Source organism: Sebastes umbrosus, chromosome 11, assembly GCF_015220745.1.
Source record: "Sebastes umbrosus isolate fSebUmb1 chromosome 11, fSebUmb1.pri, whole genome shotgun sequence".
Taxonomy (NCBI): domain Eukaryota; kingdom Metazoa; phylum Chordata; class Actinopteri; order Perciformes; family Sebastidae; genus Sebastes; species Sebastes umbrosus.
The window spans coordinates 2,810,186-2,827,023 of NC_051279.1; the positions used below are offsets into that span (position 1 = coordinate 2,810,186).

Below are 16,838 nucleotides of genomic sequence, written 5' to 3' on the forward strand. Positions count from 1 at the left end.
TAAATATGAATCTAATAATAATACAAATATGCCATTTCATCTCCTTCTCGCAGGGCACCAGTAGACCCTCCCACTACCATGTGCTGTGGGACGACAATTGTTTCACCGCCGACGAGTTCCAGCTGCTCACCTACCAGTTGTGCCACACCTACGTGCGCTGTACCCGCTCAGTCTCCATCCCTGCGCCAGCCTACTACGCCCACCTGGTGGCCTTCCGTGCCCGCTACCATCTGGTGGACAAAGAACATGACAGGTGAGGAGGGGGGAGAGAGAGGGTGGCTCGATGTTACTAGCAGGATGTGACCAATTTTCCCATTATAATTATTATTATTATTTGTCATCTGTAATAATTGGTCCTTCCCCTCTCCACTGTGCAGCGCTGAGGGCAGCCATGTGTCTGGTCAGAGTAACGGTCGGGACCCCCAGGCGCTGGCCAAAGCTGTTCAGATCCACCACGACACTCTGAGGACCATGTACTTCGCCTGAGCTACACCAAGCCTTCCCAACCATTGCCACCCTTTACACCCACACACACACACACACACACATAGACACAACCATGCACACCTGGCTTACCAGTCAAGGAGTCCTCATATGTGCAAGTCCCGCCACTCACTCCCCCCCACCCCCACACGCCTATTCAATCCGGACCTGACACTGTGCAGAGGAAAGCAGGGAGGAGGGATGTGAGGAGGCGCCCCACACTGGACTGAGGATGCAAACGCTGCTTTAAAAACAAACAAGAGAGAAACTCAGCACTATTATGCAATATTCAACCAGCCAACTCGTTTATTTCACCCTCATCAGGCCCCTTTTTCCTCATCGCCCCCTCCGATCTGTCCTTCCCTGTTCGTCTCCTTTCCTTGTGGCCTAGTGGGTGTTTTTGTTTCTTTACTTTTCCTTTCCTTTGGCTGAGTCTTTCTTTATAGTCTACTAATCTGCTCCTTTGCCATCTACAGTACCTCAAGTCAGTTTGAGCAGCAGCACTTTCACATTCTATTGACTGTCCCCCGGTGTTTCAAACGAGGGAGCAGAGCAGGAAGGGTCCGACCGGAGTTGTTGGCGTTTGATTTATTTTGGAACGTAGTTGTTTCATCGGGCCGGAGGTCCTCCCAGTTGCCACTTTTTTATTTCCCCCCCCCCTTTTTCCTCTTTTCTGTCACTTTTCACTAGTGTGTGAAATCACCAGTTTCTTGTACGGAGCAACACGTTCTTTTGAGCACACTGCCACCTGTTGGCGACGAGGTATAAATGCCCCTTTAAAGTCACAACAAGGAGTTGTTGTCTTCTAAGGTTTCAGATCAGTTTTGATTAATCTTTAGCAGTCACATTTTAAACGGCTGATATATCAAGCTGCAGCCATCTATGGATTTTATTTAAAGTATAACACTGTTATTTGATCCTGGTTGTTATTTTTCTTCTACATTATGTGAAACATTTTATGATTCTGACTTTTTTTTTAATCATTAAATCATGTAAGCTTATGTTTTTAATCTCGGTAGTCGTCATGCATTCATTCCCCCTCAGTGCTTTATCTCACATTTCCCTCTCTCGAGTTTCAGACGGTGGGTAAATAGAGATCACGTCGACGGTTTCCTCTAGTGCAATAATCAGTTGAACGAAGGGAAGTGGATTTTTACGGGGACTTAATTGGTTTTGACATTTCATTTGAAAGGAGAACGGTTTGCCACTTTCATGTTTTGCTCCTCAGTGAGACGATCAGATCAGCATGTTTTATGAGTTTGCCCTCGATGTCGGGCTCAAAATGGTGCAACTGCAGTTCTGGTGATTTTAATGTTTTTACTTGAATTGAAGGATTTGATGCGCCTCTGTGGTTTGAGAATACTTTATTATCATAATTTCAGAATTCCTGATCATCAGTTTGCTAATGTGGCTGATTTTCTTAATTCCTAAGACTGACAGAGGTTTTGACGTCACGGCAGCAAAGTAGAGCGTAAAGGCCATAAAGAAGTAGTATTCAAGTGCCTGGTGGGAAGTGTTGAATGGTCAAAAGCTGCAGAACTCGTGATAGGGATCCTATTTCAAAAAGCATATTCCAACAAACGGACAGCATAAGATGGTTTAAAGCGAGAACGTTTCACCCGATGCCTCTTACTCTCCTGACTTTTCTATACATCTCATTCAAATCATCCTAAGATCGATATATTTATTGTGTTTGCCGATACAGCAGTGTTAGCTGTCGGCTTTGCTTCGGAGCAGCGTTCCAGCAAAGCGGTCGCCTTTTTTTTTTTTTTGCTTAATCTTCACCAGACATGGATCCAGCTGCTACAGTGTGTGTTTGTACCTAAAAGGCCGGGTTCATGGGCACGGAGTCAGCCGCCGTCATCAACTCATTACTTCAATAAACAGGTTTCTTTCAAGAGAGAAGCCCAGGACAAGGTTTTAATTCCTGTCCATGTAACCGGCCAGAAGTTGTGACTTGCTTCAGAAAAAAAAAAATGCTGAGGAGTTAAGTTGGTGACGGATATCTGCAGCAGAAGTAGCTGACTGTTGATCTGAAATGTGCAGCTGGATTGTAGTCACAACTTGGCTCCTCTTGTGCCGCTGAAGCTCGTCTGGGAGTGTGGGGGGGTGGGGGGTGTTTTTAATAGTTATCTGCACTAAAAGAAGCTGTGTTTGGGGACTGAACACAGGCGTGGTGCTACTCTGTCTGAATCTGAAGCTGAAGCTGAGACTCTGGATGAGCAGGTTGGTAGGGACGTAGAAAAAGAAAAAAAAAGAAAACGGTAAACCTCGAGGGAGATTTCGGATTTCACTCGGTAGTTCTGTAAACGGTACGACGGCAGACGTTCCCTATAGGACAGTGAGCTGTAACGAAGGGTCTGACTGCCTTTCGTAGGCCGGTGGGTTTGAGCCTTCATGATTTCACTAGTGTCTGAAAGCCTTTTTAAAAGCCAGATCGAAAGTATATTTGTACATTTTAAATTATGTAATGCACACCACTTATTTTTGCTAACAGAAAAAAAATAATAATGTAGTCTTAATTATTAATCTTAGTAATAAATGTATCATGATAAGTGATGGTTTAAAAAGGTATAATAACAAAGTTTTATTATTGCAATAGACTGTTGACTTGTTCCTGTGTCACTGTAGAGTTTATGTGTGAACAGTGGTGGGCTTGTTGAAACTAGTGACGTGTGTTTGGACTGTCATACTGTTATTGATAGGGATGTGGACTTAAAAACACCTCTTGCTTCGATGTTTGGAAAAAAAAAAAGCTGCAAGATGTTGAATGCTTATTTCTCAACTTTTGTTTTTGTGTAGATGCTCGTACAGTCGGAGGTTTGTCGTAGAGGAGAGAGAGAAAATATTACATACTGTACTCCGAAAAGGCTTTGTATTAAGACATCCTTAACGGTAGAATAGAAGAAGAGCCGGTTGATGTATTGAGCGTCTCTGCTCTCGAATGTTCTCGGGGTTTCTTCTAACTGGTGCTGCTCCTTATCAGGAGGGAGAGTGTAAAGGAAGTGGGTTTTTGAAAGTGTTGCCGATCCATTTCAAGGACACGTGCGATCAAAGAATAATCGTGACAAGAGGGTAGTAGTTCTCCGTTCCTTTGTGCTAAAGCCTCGGGGGGGATTTACGTCGGATTGCAAACCTCTGTTGCTTTCCTCAGACTCCTCTCCGCACCCGAGCCACTTCATGTGCTCACAAATACAAAGAGCTAGTCCTCCCGGTAAATCTGTGGTGTGACAAAGCCTGTAATCTCATTGTTGCTCTCTTTCCCCTTTGCTCCGGAACATTTACTCCCCCCGTGCCAGAGGACTACATTCCACGTCCGCACAATCCCATCCGATCCCCCTGGGAGGCGTGAGAGAGATCAGAGCTTGAAGGACAATAGCGGGGGTCTGGTCAGTGAGATACAGTGGCTTCTGTTAGTCATTCAAGTACATGTGATGTGGACGGAATCAAAGCTGATCAGCGATAACTTTACGCGGCGGGTTACGTTGGAAGTTGAACAAGTCTTGGGAGGTTAATCTGCGGAGGATTAGAATCCATTTCTATCTCCGCTGTGGGTAAATGGATGTTCAGTCAGTGTATAAACGACACTCTCGAGGGCAGTTGAACACATGTTTACATAGCAGATGTGTTTGCCTCGCTTACAACTGAAATGTCATCAGCTCTGCTTTGCAAATATCAGCTAGTAGAGAAGTGAGCAGGACCATTAGGGGGCCGGTGGAAGTGGAGCGCTCGAAGGGATACCAAGACATTATTTATTTGGTCAATTTGTCCTCAGCAGACGTCTGTGTTACACGGCGGGGGTAATGGACGTGTTTGTCCTTCCAGTTCTATTAAAATGACTTGTTGGGCTTGATATGAAATGAAAGGGTACACTCGGCGTACTGCTAGCTGTGGCCTTTGGCTCTCAATTAGGATTGCTAACAATACAGACTAGGGCTGTCAATCCATTTAAATATATAAACGAAATTAATCACACCTTTTTTGTCTGTTCAAAATGTACCGTAAAGTATTTAATACTCTTATCAACATGGGAGTGGGCAAATCTGCTGCTTTATGCAAATGTATGTATATTTTTATTATTGGAAATCAATTAACAACACAAAACAATGACAGATATTGATCCAGAAACCCTCACAGGTACTGCATTTAGCATAAAACAATATGCTCAAATCATAACATGGCAAACTGCAGCCCAACAGGCAACAACAGCTGTCAGTGTGTCAGTGTGCTGACTTGACTATGACTTGCCCCAAACTGCATGTGATTATCATAAAGTGGGCATGTCTGTAAAGGGGAGACTCGTGGGTACCCACAGAACCCATTTACATTCACACATCTGGAGGTCAGAGGTCAAGGGACCCCTTTGAAAATGGCCATGCCAGTTTTTCGTCGCCAAAATTTAGTTTGGAGCGTTATTGAGTCTCGCTACAACCTAAAAATGGCAAGTTGCGTTAATGTGTTAAAGAAATTAGTGGCGTTAAATTGAATTTGCGTTAACGTGTTATTTTTTTTCACATTAACTTTGACAGCTCTAATACAGACAAGTCTTTTTTATGGAAGCTGAAGAACAGACATCTTACCCGCAAACAAAAAATAGCTAAATTAAACCCCCAAAAAAGGTCGATGTCTCCCTTTTTTAAATGGAAGTGAAGGTGTATTCCATTCGATCAATATCCCTGATTTTGGTTGCTCTCTATTTGCAGTGAGAGGTAGCAACGGAGTGAGAAAAAACAAGTCCACAGAAAGTGCCTTTCCTCTTGATGGTGCTGTCAACTGAAAGATACAAATGTAAAAATCAAAGAATCTCCTTTTCAAGAAAACACATAGCGGTGCAGGAACGGCTGCATTTACACACACACACACACACACACACACACACACACTCACTGTTTGATTCCTAGAGATGGCCAATGCAAACTGGTGTTTCATGTATTTAGACATTAAAGCCTAGATAGAAATAGAATATATGCCAAGTATATGGTTGTGGTTGAGCTTTTTTCGCTTCCTAGTGCATTTAGTGTCTTGGACCAATGGTGTTGTTGGTACAGTGGAATGTGCGTTTGGGTGGGTGGGTGGTCGGGGGGGGTTATAGCTGACACTAGCGTGGTGTGACGCAGCTCAGCCCACGAATGACAAACATTATAGCACAGCACTTTAGAGACTGCCACTCTCACTCAGACACATAGCCAAGAGGTTTCAATCTCCTTCCTCCCACGACGAGGAGGAGGAGGAGGAGGAAGGAGAGGATCCGAACCTCGGTGCAAACGAGGAGTCGAAGGGATGTGTGTTCTCAAACAAAGCAGTCGGTCATTAAAAGTGTGCCTCGCGCTCTCGTGACTTTGTTGGTGGCTCGGTGGAGTCGGCCTGATCTCAGGTGGTGATTCCTCCCTCCCGTCTGGAGTTACCACTCGACACTTTGTTAAAACTAGGGCTGGGTGTCACCGCCCACATTCAACATTTTGAAGCATCTCAAACTTAAAAAGAGGTTTTTACAATTCTTGCACTGAGACATTTTCTTCTTGAGGGTCATTTTTACTAAGAAAAGCAACATAAGTGGAATAGAAAACGTCTTGAACAAGCACCAATGACTGAAAACAATTTAGTCTTGTCGCGTAGTGAAGTACGCTCTCATCCGAGTGTAGAGATGAAATGAACAGAACCAGTGTCAGTATTTTGTCCCGATGCCCAGCCCTAGTAGCAACCCGTGGCGTTCTTTCATCTTAGTGCAAAGCCCTGCCATGTGTCTCGTCCCCCGATGGAGGGAATGTGTGCCCAGCAGTAGTCCCTGTCTTGAGCCGGTAGGGTGTCGACTGGTCTGTAGTTCTGTGGGTACCTTTTCAGTCCAGGGGAGTGAAATCTTTCTATTACAAGAGATCTAAAAAACAAACAGAAAACACTGCACCTCACTTCCCTTGGTATGCTGCATATGTTATACTACATGAAAGAAAAACTGCAAATTGCTTTTATTATGACATATAATGCTTGAGTAATGCCTGATTGCGATATTCTTATAACTATTTTAGAGTAAGTATAACTGTAAAAAAAAATATTCTCTGTTTTGTCTTAACACTTATCCGATTTTAAGAAATTGTTCTTGAGCCGACTTTTATTTTGTTGTCCTATTTAAATGTGTTTAAAATTTATATATGAAATATATATATGCGGAATATTTTATGGTGTATTTATTGAGAGTGCATTCAAGCGGCTGGAGTCTCCGCATCATATTGCAGCATGGTGGGGGCGGAGCCAGGAGGATGAGGCCTTTAGCCCCTCCCCCTCCATGTTGACGCCTTATTCTCCGAGACACGCAAGCACAACAATATGGAGGGGGGTGCGAGGTGGGGGAAAGGGAGGAGGCGGGTTTGACCTGGTCAACTCTCCCCTCGGCCTTTCCTTAATATATTCTTTACCCTCCGCCCTTCTTTTACCACCTCAGAAGGCCAAACGCCAACCCCCACATGTTGCAGCTCATCTCTGACGAAGGGAACCGTTTCTGAACCGCGCTGACCTGAGTGTCCAATAGCTGACCTGTTTTTTTTGTTTGTTTGTTTTTTTCCATCCCAAGCTGCTGATTGGTACGTTAGCCATTTAAATTCCCCCCGAGCCAGTAAAAAGGGCAGGTGGGAGAACGTAAAAAAAAGCAGCGGAGGAAGTAAGGAATGATGTCAGGATTCTTTGAATCAAGGTGAAAATGTTAGCGTCACTTCTTTCCTCTTAAAATCGTCTCCTGTCGAGTTTTACTTTCCTTCTTGTGCCAGAACATTTGACAGCAGGAACAGGTCTCATTCCACAAGAAAAGACATGCCTCAGCCTTAAGTGCGTTCTTACATAACGGTCAGATTTCTATGTGACTTTGCGATGCCTGTTGTTGGGTTGGCCTACCAAGAAAAACAAGCTATACTTGATCTGCCCTGATTCCCCCCCCCCCCAACCGGCATCCCTGTCTCTTCTCATTTCACATGTAAACCACTAACATTGCTCCAGAACTTACTGAACTCTGATGTACGAACAAGTGTAAGCTTTCTCTGTCCCATTTGTACTGCTGTCAGAATGGGAACACAAAGGTCCGGGTCAAGCAGCATCTGGAAGTGATTCTTGCCGTTTGTTTTAAGCAGATGAGCAGTGAGTGTTTACTGCCTCAGGACAAATCAGATATCACCGTAACAAGTCTGAATGACTTCTATACCCTTCCCTGTTTGTGTGAGCGTATTGGTTATCGTTGTCGTCGATGGCAAATCCAAAGAAGGATATTTTCCGATCCAGTTTGACCCGGGCCTGACGGGAACCCGGAGGTCCCCAGAGTGCTGGATTACAGAGACCTGTGCCTGTATAATGAACCGAGGATGAACCGCGTTGTGATGAATTGCTGTTCTTTTTTTATTATTATTTTTGTTGTTGGTTGTCCCCTCACCCCATTGGAGGATCAGAGACATGGAGCTTTTGAGTGTTGTCAATCCTGTCCCAAAGTAAATAGAGAGCCTAAGTCCCGCCCCTTCCGGTGAAACACAATGGGACCTTATCTCGTAAAAACATATGTGCGGTAGTCAACGGAGAGAGACAAATATCTTTTTGATCCCGTTTGAATTGTGCCATGAATCACAGATGTGATGTTTGTACATTTAAAAAATTATTTTGCAAGTCAAGAACGTCTCAGTTTGTCGTAGAATCATTTAGTTTTGTGTGAAAGTGAACTACGTCTCGGACAATATACGTCACTAACACTAGCTAACTAGGTAACGTAGTTATGTTCCACGCACAGATGAAACGTTATCTGAAATAGGGATGCTCATTTTGAAAAAGATTCTTAACCGTTAACCGACCCTCGTTAACCGATTATTAACCGTTAACCGACAACATTTGTGCCTCGTACCAGCTGCAGGAGCACAACAAATATTCACAGTTCACACGTCCGGGAGCGTTAACTTAGCAGCTACGATGCTGCGTGTAGTGTCGCGAACATTCAGCCACTTTCCCAGTAAAAGTCTCTCTCACATTTAGTTTAGTGTAGCAGGTTGTCAGCTGTGTGTCTGCCCGGATTAACTTTAGCGAGTGTCAAACAGTGTGTGTATTTGTGCTACGTTAGCAGCTCTAGCATTGCCGGAGGCTTCGTGCTTGTCGCCGCCACATGTAGTCTGCGTTATATGGTGGCGTTCTAGCTGTGAATGTAGGTGTAGCAGTGTGTGGACAGTTTATTTGTCGGTGAATAAATGCTTTCTGCTCCTCTGAGCCGCTCAGCTTTTGAGTTAATTATTAACATTTCTTTTAACCGTTTTAACCGATAGCGTTAATCGGTTAAAATGCTTCATGTCGGTTAACGGTTAAACAGTTAATTATTGACATACCTAATCTGAACTGATGTGTTGTATCCAGCGACTCCTGGTCTTTTTATCAGCCGGGAAGAGAAAGAACGAGCGAGACCCGTTGCTGGTGTGAGTTCATCCCAGTAGGAAACACACAGTCATCGTAGCTTCAGAGAGAGAGAGACGGCACTACGACGCTTTTGGGTGTGTCGTCTGTCTAATGACGTATTTTCAGTCTGACAGCAGTTTTACAACAAACTGAGACTTCCTTGACTTGTAAAACTGTCTCTTAAATTAACAAAACATCATGTGTGTGATTCATGACGCAATTCAGACGGGATCAAACTAATATTTATCTCTCCGTTGACTACCGTTCATATTTTTTTCTGAAATACGGTCCCATGGATGTCCACCGGAAGGGGACTTGTCCTCTCTGTAGGCCCTCTGTCCTTTAAACCAAATCCCCCTTGGTTTTGTTTACTGTACTGTTTACTCCCCTGACTATCAGATGGTTAACCTGTTTTCATCCCATCAGCATTCCAATAATGACTTTGAACCAAATATTGCACAAGAGATTACAGTAGGCCGTCTTTCCCTTGTATACACGTCATGGTTTTGAAGACAGATATTTGACAGTGGCCAAGGATTTAAAACATTCTATGTGTACGCCGATTGTTTTTCCCAATGTAGCGTCACTCTCGCGTCCGTCTTACTTCAAATTAAAGATCTCGGACTCCGATACCTCCGAGTGATGCACCAGCAAACGGATGTATTAACGCTGAACGGCGAAACCTTCACCACCAGATGATCCATGTCTCAGTCTCTCTCTGTACGTTGCAAAAGGCTCTGTTGTACCAACAGCTCTATTCCTCTCACTTTTAAATGTCTCTTTTCTTTTGTAACTCTCTCTTCTAGGTTGTTGGCCTTTTAGTGTTGCTTTGCTTCAGTTTGAAGTGTATCTTTGACTAATACTTGCAATAAAATGCTTTGCTTTACCACGGTTGTCTTGGTGACGTCGTGTTACAAATGTAAATATTAGTTTTGTATGTGTAAAGTGATGGTAAATTGTTAATAGTTATTTTACTGCTAACAATTTTTTTACTAATTATTAGAAAAGCAATAATTTCTGTTATTTCTCATTAGTTTGCGTAATATGAAATAATTTGTTTATAAATAATATATTGCATGATAGCTGATAAGAGACAATAGCAATTACATTAGTAAACTATTACCAGTTTATTTATGCACACATTATAACATTTTATATACTATATTAAGTATTTGTTAGTGATTACCAAATGATTTGTAAACCTTTTAGAAATTGTTTGTAAAACATCTATAAACATATAATATAACATAATATAGACAGATGGACCAGAAACAATTATTAACCATTGACAAATTATAATAATAATAATAATTATTAAAATGTCTGAAAAAAATAGTCCAGAAAATGTCTGAAAAAGGTAACAAAAAAAAAAAAAAAAAATCTGAAAAATGTCTAAAAAAAAGTGTGAAAAAATAGTCCGAAAGATTTCTAAAAAAAGTTTGAAAAAAAAAGTTTGAAAAATGTTGGAAAACAAAAGTCTAAACAATGTCTGAAAAAGGTAAAAAAAAAAAAAAAAAAAGTCCGAAAATGTCTGAAAAAAAAGTTTGAAAAAAATAATCCGAAAAATCTCTGAAAAAGGTAACAAAATAAAAAAAGAAAATCTGAAAAATGTCTAAAAACAAGTCTGAAAAAAATAGTCCGAAATATTTCTGAAAAAAAAGTTTGAAAAAAAAAGTTTGAAAAATGTTGGAAAACAAGTCTAAACAATGTCTGAAAAAGGTAAAAAAAAAAAAAGTCTGAAAAATGTCTGAAAAAAAGTTTGAAAAATGTTAGAAAACAAAAGTCTAAGCAATGTCTGAAAAAGGTAAAAAAAAAAAAAAAAAAGTCCGAAAAATGTCTGAAAAAAATAGTCCAGAAAATGTCGGAAAAAAAAGTTTGAAAAATGTTAGAAAACAAAAGTCTAAGCAATGTCTGAAAAAGATAAAAAAAAAAAAAAAAAGGTCTGAAAAATGTCTGACAAAAAAAATTTAAAAAATAGTCCGAAAAATGTCTGAAAAAGGTAACAAAAAAAAAAAAAAAAATCTGAAAAATGTCTAAAAAAAAAGTGTGAAAAAAATAGTCCGAAAAACTTCTAAAAAAAAGTTTGAAAAAAAAAGTTTGAAAAATGTTGGAAAACAAAAGTCTAAACAATGTCTGAAAAAGGTAAAAAAAAAAAAAAAAAAAAAGTCCGAAAATGTCTGAAAAAAAAGCTTGAAAAAAAAGTCCGAAAAATGTCTGAAAATAAAGTTTGAAAAAAATAATCCGAAAAATCTCTGAAAAAGGTAACAAAATAAAAAAAAGAAAATCTGAAAAATGTCTAAAAACAAGTCTGAAAAAAATAGTCCGAAATATTTCTGAAAAAAAAGTTTGAAAAAAAAAGTCTGAAAAATGTTGGAAAACAAGTTTGAAAAATGTTAGAAAACAAAAGTCTAAGCAATGTCTGAAAAAGATAAAAAAAAAAAAAAAAGGTCTGAAAAATGTCTGACAAAAAAATTGAAAAAATAGTCCGAAAAATGTCTGAAAAAGGTAACAAAAAAAAAAAAATCTGAAAAACGTCTAAAAAAAAAGTGTGAAAAAAATAGTCCGAAAATTTTCTAAAAAAAAGTTTGAAAAAAAAGTTTGAAAAATGTTGGAAAACAAAAGTCTAAACAATGTCTGAAAAAGGTAAAAAAAAAAAAAAAAGTCTGAAAAATGTCTGAAAAAAATAGTCCAGAAAATGTCTGAAAAAAAAGTTTGAAAAATGTTAGAAAACAAAAGTCTAAGCAATGTCTGAAAAATATAAAAAAAAAAAAAAAAAGGTCTGAAAAATGTCTGACAAAAAAATTGAAAAAATAGTCCGAAAAATGTCTGAAAAAGGTAAAAAAAAAAAAAAAAAAAAAAATCAGAAAAATGTCTAAAAAAATGTGAAAAAAATAGTCCGAAAAATGTCTGAAAAAAAAGTTTGAAAAAAAAAGTTTGAAAAATGTTGGAAAACAAAAGTCTAAACGATGTCTGAAAAAGGTAACAAAAAAAAAAAAAGTCTGAAAAAAATAGTCCGAAAAATTTCTGAAAAAAAAGTTTGAAAAGAAAAGTTTGAAAAATGTTGGAAAACAAAAGTCTAAACAATGTCTGAAAAAGGTAAAAAAAAAAAAAAAAAAATCTGAAAAATGTCTGAAAATAAAGTTTGAAAAAAATAGTCCGAAAAATGTCTAAAAAAAAAAAGTCTGAAAAAAATAGTCCGAAAAATTTCTGAAAAAAAAGTTTGAAAAATGTTGGAAAACAAAAGTCTAAACAATGTCTGAAAAAGGTAAAAAAAAAAAAAAGAAAATCTGAAAAATGTTTGAAAAATGTCTGAAAAAAATAGTCCGAAAAATGTCTGGAAAAAAAGTTTGAAAAATGTTAGAAAACAAAAGTCTAGGCAATGTCTGAAAAAGGTAAAAAAAAAAAGAAAAAAAAGGTCTGAAAAATGTCTGACAAAAAAGATTGAAAAAATGTCCGAAAAATGTCTGAAAAAAATAGTCCGAAAAATTTCTGAAAAAAAAGTTTGAAAAAAAAAGTTTGAAAAATGTTGGAAAACAAAAGTTTAAACAATGTCTGAAAAAGGTAAAAAAAAAAAAAAAAAAAAAGTCTGAAAAAAATAGTCCAGAAAATGTCTGAAAAAAAAGTTTGAAAAAAAAAGTTTGAAAAATGTTAGAAAACAAAAGTCTAAGCAATGTCTGAAAAAGGTAAAAAAAAAAAAAAAAAAGGTCTGAAAAATGTCTGAAAAAAAAGTCCGAAAAATGTCTGAAAAAAATAGTCCAGAAAATGTCTGAAAAAAAAGTTTGAAAAATGTTAGAAAACAAAAGTCTAAACAATGTCTGAAAAAGGTAAAAAAAAAAAAAAAATTCTGAAAAATGTCTGGAAAAAAAGTCTGAAAAATGTCTGAATAAAAAGTTTGAAAAAAAGTCCGAAAAATGTCTGAAAAAGACTTTGCTTAGACTTTTGTTTTCTAACATTTTTCAAACTTTTTTTTTCAAACTTTTTTTTCAGACTTTTTTCGGACTATTTTTTTCAGACTTTTTTTTTTTTTTTTTTTTACCTTTTTCAGACATTGTTTAAACTTTTGTTTTCCAACATTTTTCAAACTTTTTTTTCAAACTTTTTTTTCAGAAATTTTTCGGACTATTTTTTTCAGACATTTTTCGGACATTTTTTCAATCTTTTTTGTCAGACATTTTTCAGACCTTTTTTTTCTTGACATTGTTAGACTTTTGTTTTTTAACATTTTTCGGACTCTTTTTTTCAAACTGACCTCATGGTGGCGCCAGAGGAAAGGTCAGGAGATCACCGGGATTCATGCAGATCCTGAATATATCTGTAAAGAGAGTTTAATGGAAATCCATCAAATAGTTTTTATACATATTTCAATCTGGACCAAAAACAAAAGAATAAAACGCCTAAATGACACATCCTATAGCTTTATTTTGAAATGTGCATGAAAAAAAACCTTTTAGTAAGCAGCTCTACCTTTATCTTTATCTCTTAAATGATGGCCACGTGAAGAGGAATATGATCAAAATATCAAACTTTTAAAAGAACAGTTGTCTTTTTTTCACTATTTGTCTATTAAACCTTGAATAACTGAGCAGAAGGCTAACAAACGAGAAGGTTCAACATTTATTGTGGCAATACTAACTGGGGATGGAGGGTATTTCAACACTAAAGCAAATCAAGATATAAAATACAAAGCTTTTAGAAAGATGCCGAATAATGCTGTTTAAAAACACATAGAGAGGTCTTTATTTCAGAAGAGCTTTCACTACACACTCCAACACCTGAACACACAAAAACATGCAAAAAGTGAAAGTGGAGGACCACATCCGAGGAGGCGACCAGTGAGAGCAGCTGTTCATGAACGCCTCCCAGCAACCAAACGGAGCCTCTCTGCTCTGCACCGACGAGCTGAAGTGTGTACAGGTGTGTTTTGTGTGGCAGCATGGGGTCTACCTAAGGAGCGGAGAGACGGACTATCAAGCCGCTCTACATGCTCAACTCACACAGGTGCTTTCACTTATTGTGCCTGATTAGACCTCTTTGACTGTGTCGGTGTGTAAAAAACTCTCCTTCCCTCCCCTGACACTTTGTTGCACCTGTTATTTTATAAAAGTACCAACATTATTCTGGTTAGTACACGAAGTATGGATTTCACATAATTCCAATTAAAGGTCCGCACAACGTCAGTGTGAGCTGAGGTTTAATCAGCCACATGACTGAAATCACCTCTGTGTGCATGTGGAGCTTTTCAGATGTTGCCTTGAATTGAAAATAGAACGATAGTGATGTTCAATGTAGCGTCACTCAGTGTCTTGTGTCTTATTTCAAACTAAAGATCTCGGACTCCGATACCTCCGAGTGATGCACCAGCAAATGGATGTTGAACAGCGAACCTTCACCACCAGATGATCCGTGTCTCAGTCTCTCTCTGTATGTTGAAAAGGCTCTGACCATTTTTATAATTCGATTAATTCTATGAATATAATCCAACACCTGGCTCTTGGTTTTTCCTGGTGTTTTTCTAAAGAATTCATTTGAATTTATCTTAAATTATTATTAATTTTGTGCATTGTGGGAGAAGAATATTTAGAATGCATGCTGTCTGCTTTTGAATACTTTATTTAGATTTTTCAAACAAATCTCCTTGATAATGTTTAGGCAACAAAACTACTTCATAGGTTTAGGAAAAGATCGTGGTTTGGGTTCAAATAAGGACGTTTGTTACGTGAATTAGTAGTCAACGTAAATAAGTCAATGGTTGACGAACACGGGTCTCCTGGGTGAAATGTGCAGTCCCTTTGCTTCCCTTCCCATTGTATGAATGTGCACAATTTTCCTACATTTTGACCTAACATTATGTAGGAAAAATTGTGGGAATGGGAGAAAGTTTAAGATCTATTTCTCAGAAGATTTTCAACCTCCTCTCCACTCCAGTTGCGATGTCGCCGCTCTATCTCTCCAAGCCCACACACTAATGTACAAAATCTGAGCAGGACATTTTTACTAAACTCCAAAGAAGGTTGAATATTTTAGAAAGTTTTAATGGAATTTGAAAGTTGAATAATGCCCATAAAGTATGAAAGCTGTGGAACATTTTAAAGTTTTAATGGAATCTCTAGGTCAAAGTATGAATGAATAGATAAGCGTTTAAAACGCATGAAAATGTTTCTTCCATTCATTTGAATGAAAGAATATGTGGAATATTTCTCAAAGTATGAATGTTATGAATATAGCAATAATGTCCTAATGGGGCTGAATATTTTGATGTTTGGATGAATTTTCTATGTTGAAAAATGTGGAAGGAGTTAAGCGGCAAAAAAAGGGGAATGGAAGAATAATAATAAAGAATATTTGTTGTAGAAGAAGACAGCTGGTGAATGCTTCCATTGTATGGGCGGGACCTCGATACCACGGCTCCATAATGTCTATATCCAGCCCCCCCCCCGATGACTACTGCACAGACTCTGGCTGTATTCAAAACCACATACTATACAAGTAGTACGTACTGATTCAGGAAAAAAACACAGTACGCATCGGACCAGTCTACCTCACCCACTGTATCCCACACTGCAAAGCGCTGGACCGCTACATGCTACGGTTACAACAACAGTAGGAGGCAAATTGATTAGACGTCGGTGTGAGCTGCAGGTTTAATCAGCCACAATGACTGAAATCACCTGTGTGGGCGTGTGGAGCTTTTCAAATGTGCAAAGTTGCCTTGAATTGAAAATAGAACAATAATGATGTTTAAATAACTGAAAAAAACCTTCAAATCAGTTTTATATGTGCTCAGGTTTAATTAACAAATTGAGAATAAAAAGATTTAAAAAAACAAGAAAAAATAAAATAGGTAATTTCCTCATTTCATAAGTTTCCCATGCTGATTCTAAAATTCATACGTAGAGGATCAGACCTGTATTTAATAAATCTTTAACATTTGTTTAATTCTTTTTTTCTTTTTTTTTAAAACATATTGTGTATTTTACAATCTTAATCCAGCAATCCCAGTTTTGTCTGTTGGCACATGTCTTCTATCTTTTCATGTCATCTTTATGTCATATACTAAGTGCTGAAATGGCGCTCTGTCAAAATTTGTAAATTGTATATTGTATAGTTTTATTAAAGTTTGCAATTGTGACTTGAATTCATGGCCACTCTTATCAGTATTTGTTAACTGATTACCTTAATTGAAGCTGTATTAAACTGTTTTTTTGTTTTGTTTGTGAAACACTTTTTGCAAGAAACTAGGGACGCATTAAGCTGCAGCATGGCGTAATGAGAGAAAAATAACACTTGCTATCATTAAAACCACAGAGCGCTGGATGCTCTGTGAGAAACCAGATGCTCCGCAGGGTGGGACTCAACACTGATTATGTTCACTTCCTGACTGTCGTAAACACCTCGGTCCCGCTGCACCCAGCTGCGTCCAACTGACAACATGATGGTGTTAATTTCCGTACATCATTTAAATAAGGCAGAAGCCACTGTTTAGTCAAACAGACGTCCCTCTGTGGGTTTAAACACAGTTGCCACAGTTTATCGCTGTAACACACATCAGTGATGACGGTGGAACTTTCACCAACACCCACAACATTTAAAGCCAGAGTTGGTAATTTTGAGAATTAGCAAGAGTATGCTAGATTAAAAAAATTATCCAACAGAAAAACCCAGCCCAGTGTTGCAATCGCTTACCGATGAAAGTAACTAGCACCACTAGCCACACAAGTCGCTAAATCTAGCGTGAAAGTCGCCAAGTCGGCAACACTGACAGTCCGTAAACCAAGGCCTATGGACAGGAGGCTGGGTCACGCGTCATTGAGCCAATCGATGCGCACGACCGCAGCTTCATTCACACTGCGCATGTGTCATACCCCCATACCCCAAGACCCATGTCCGCCCGTGACCCAGCCTCCTTTCCATAGACCTTGACGTAAACAAGGAACATGGCTACTGTT

At 38.6% G+C, this 16,838-nt stretch overlaps 1 protein-coding gene across 1 annotated transcript in view; it reads left to right on the top strand.

The window, feature by feature from the left end:
• LOC119496828 (protein argonaute-3) overlaps positions 1–6,652 on the top strand; it is a 44,769-nt gene extending 38,117 nt beyond the window's left edge. Inside the window, 3 exon segments of the mRNA XM_037784416.1 lie at positions 54–253; positions 378–547; positions 5,335–6,652. Of these exon segments, the coding sequence (XP_037640344.1) occupies positions 54–253; positions 378–486 (309 nt within the window). The 3' untranslated portion in view covers positions 487–547; positions 5,335–6,652.
• Positions 6,653–16,838: the final 10,186 nt, after the last annotated feature.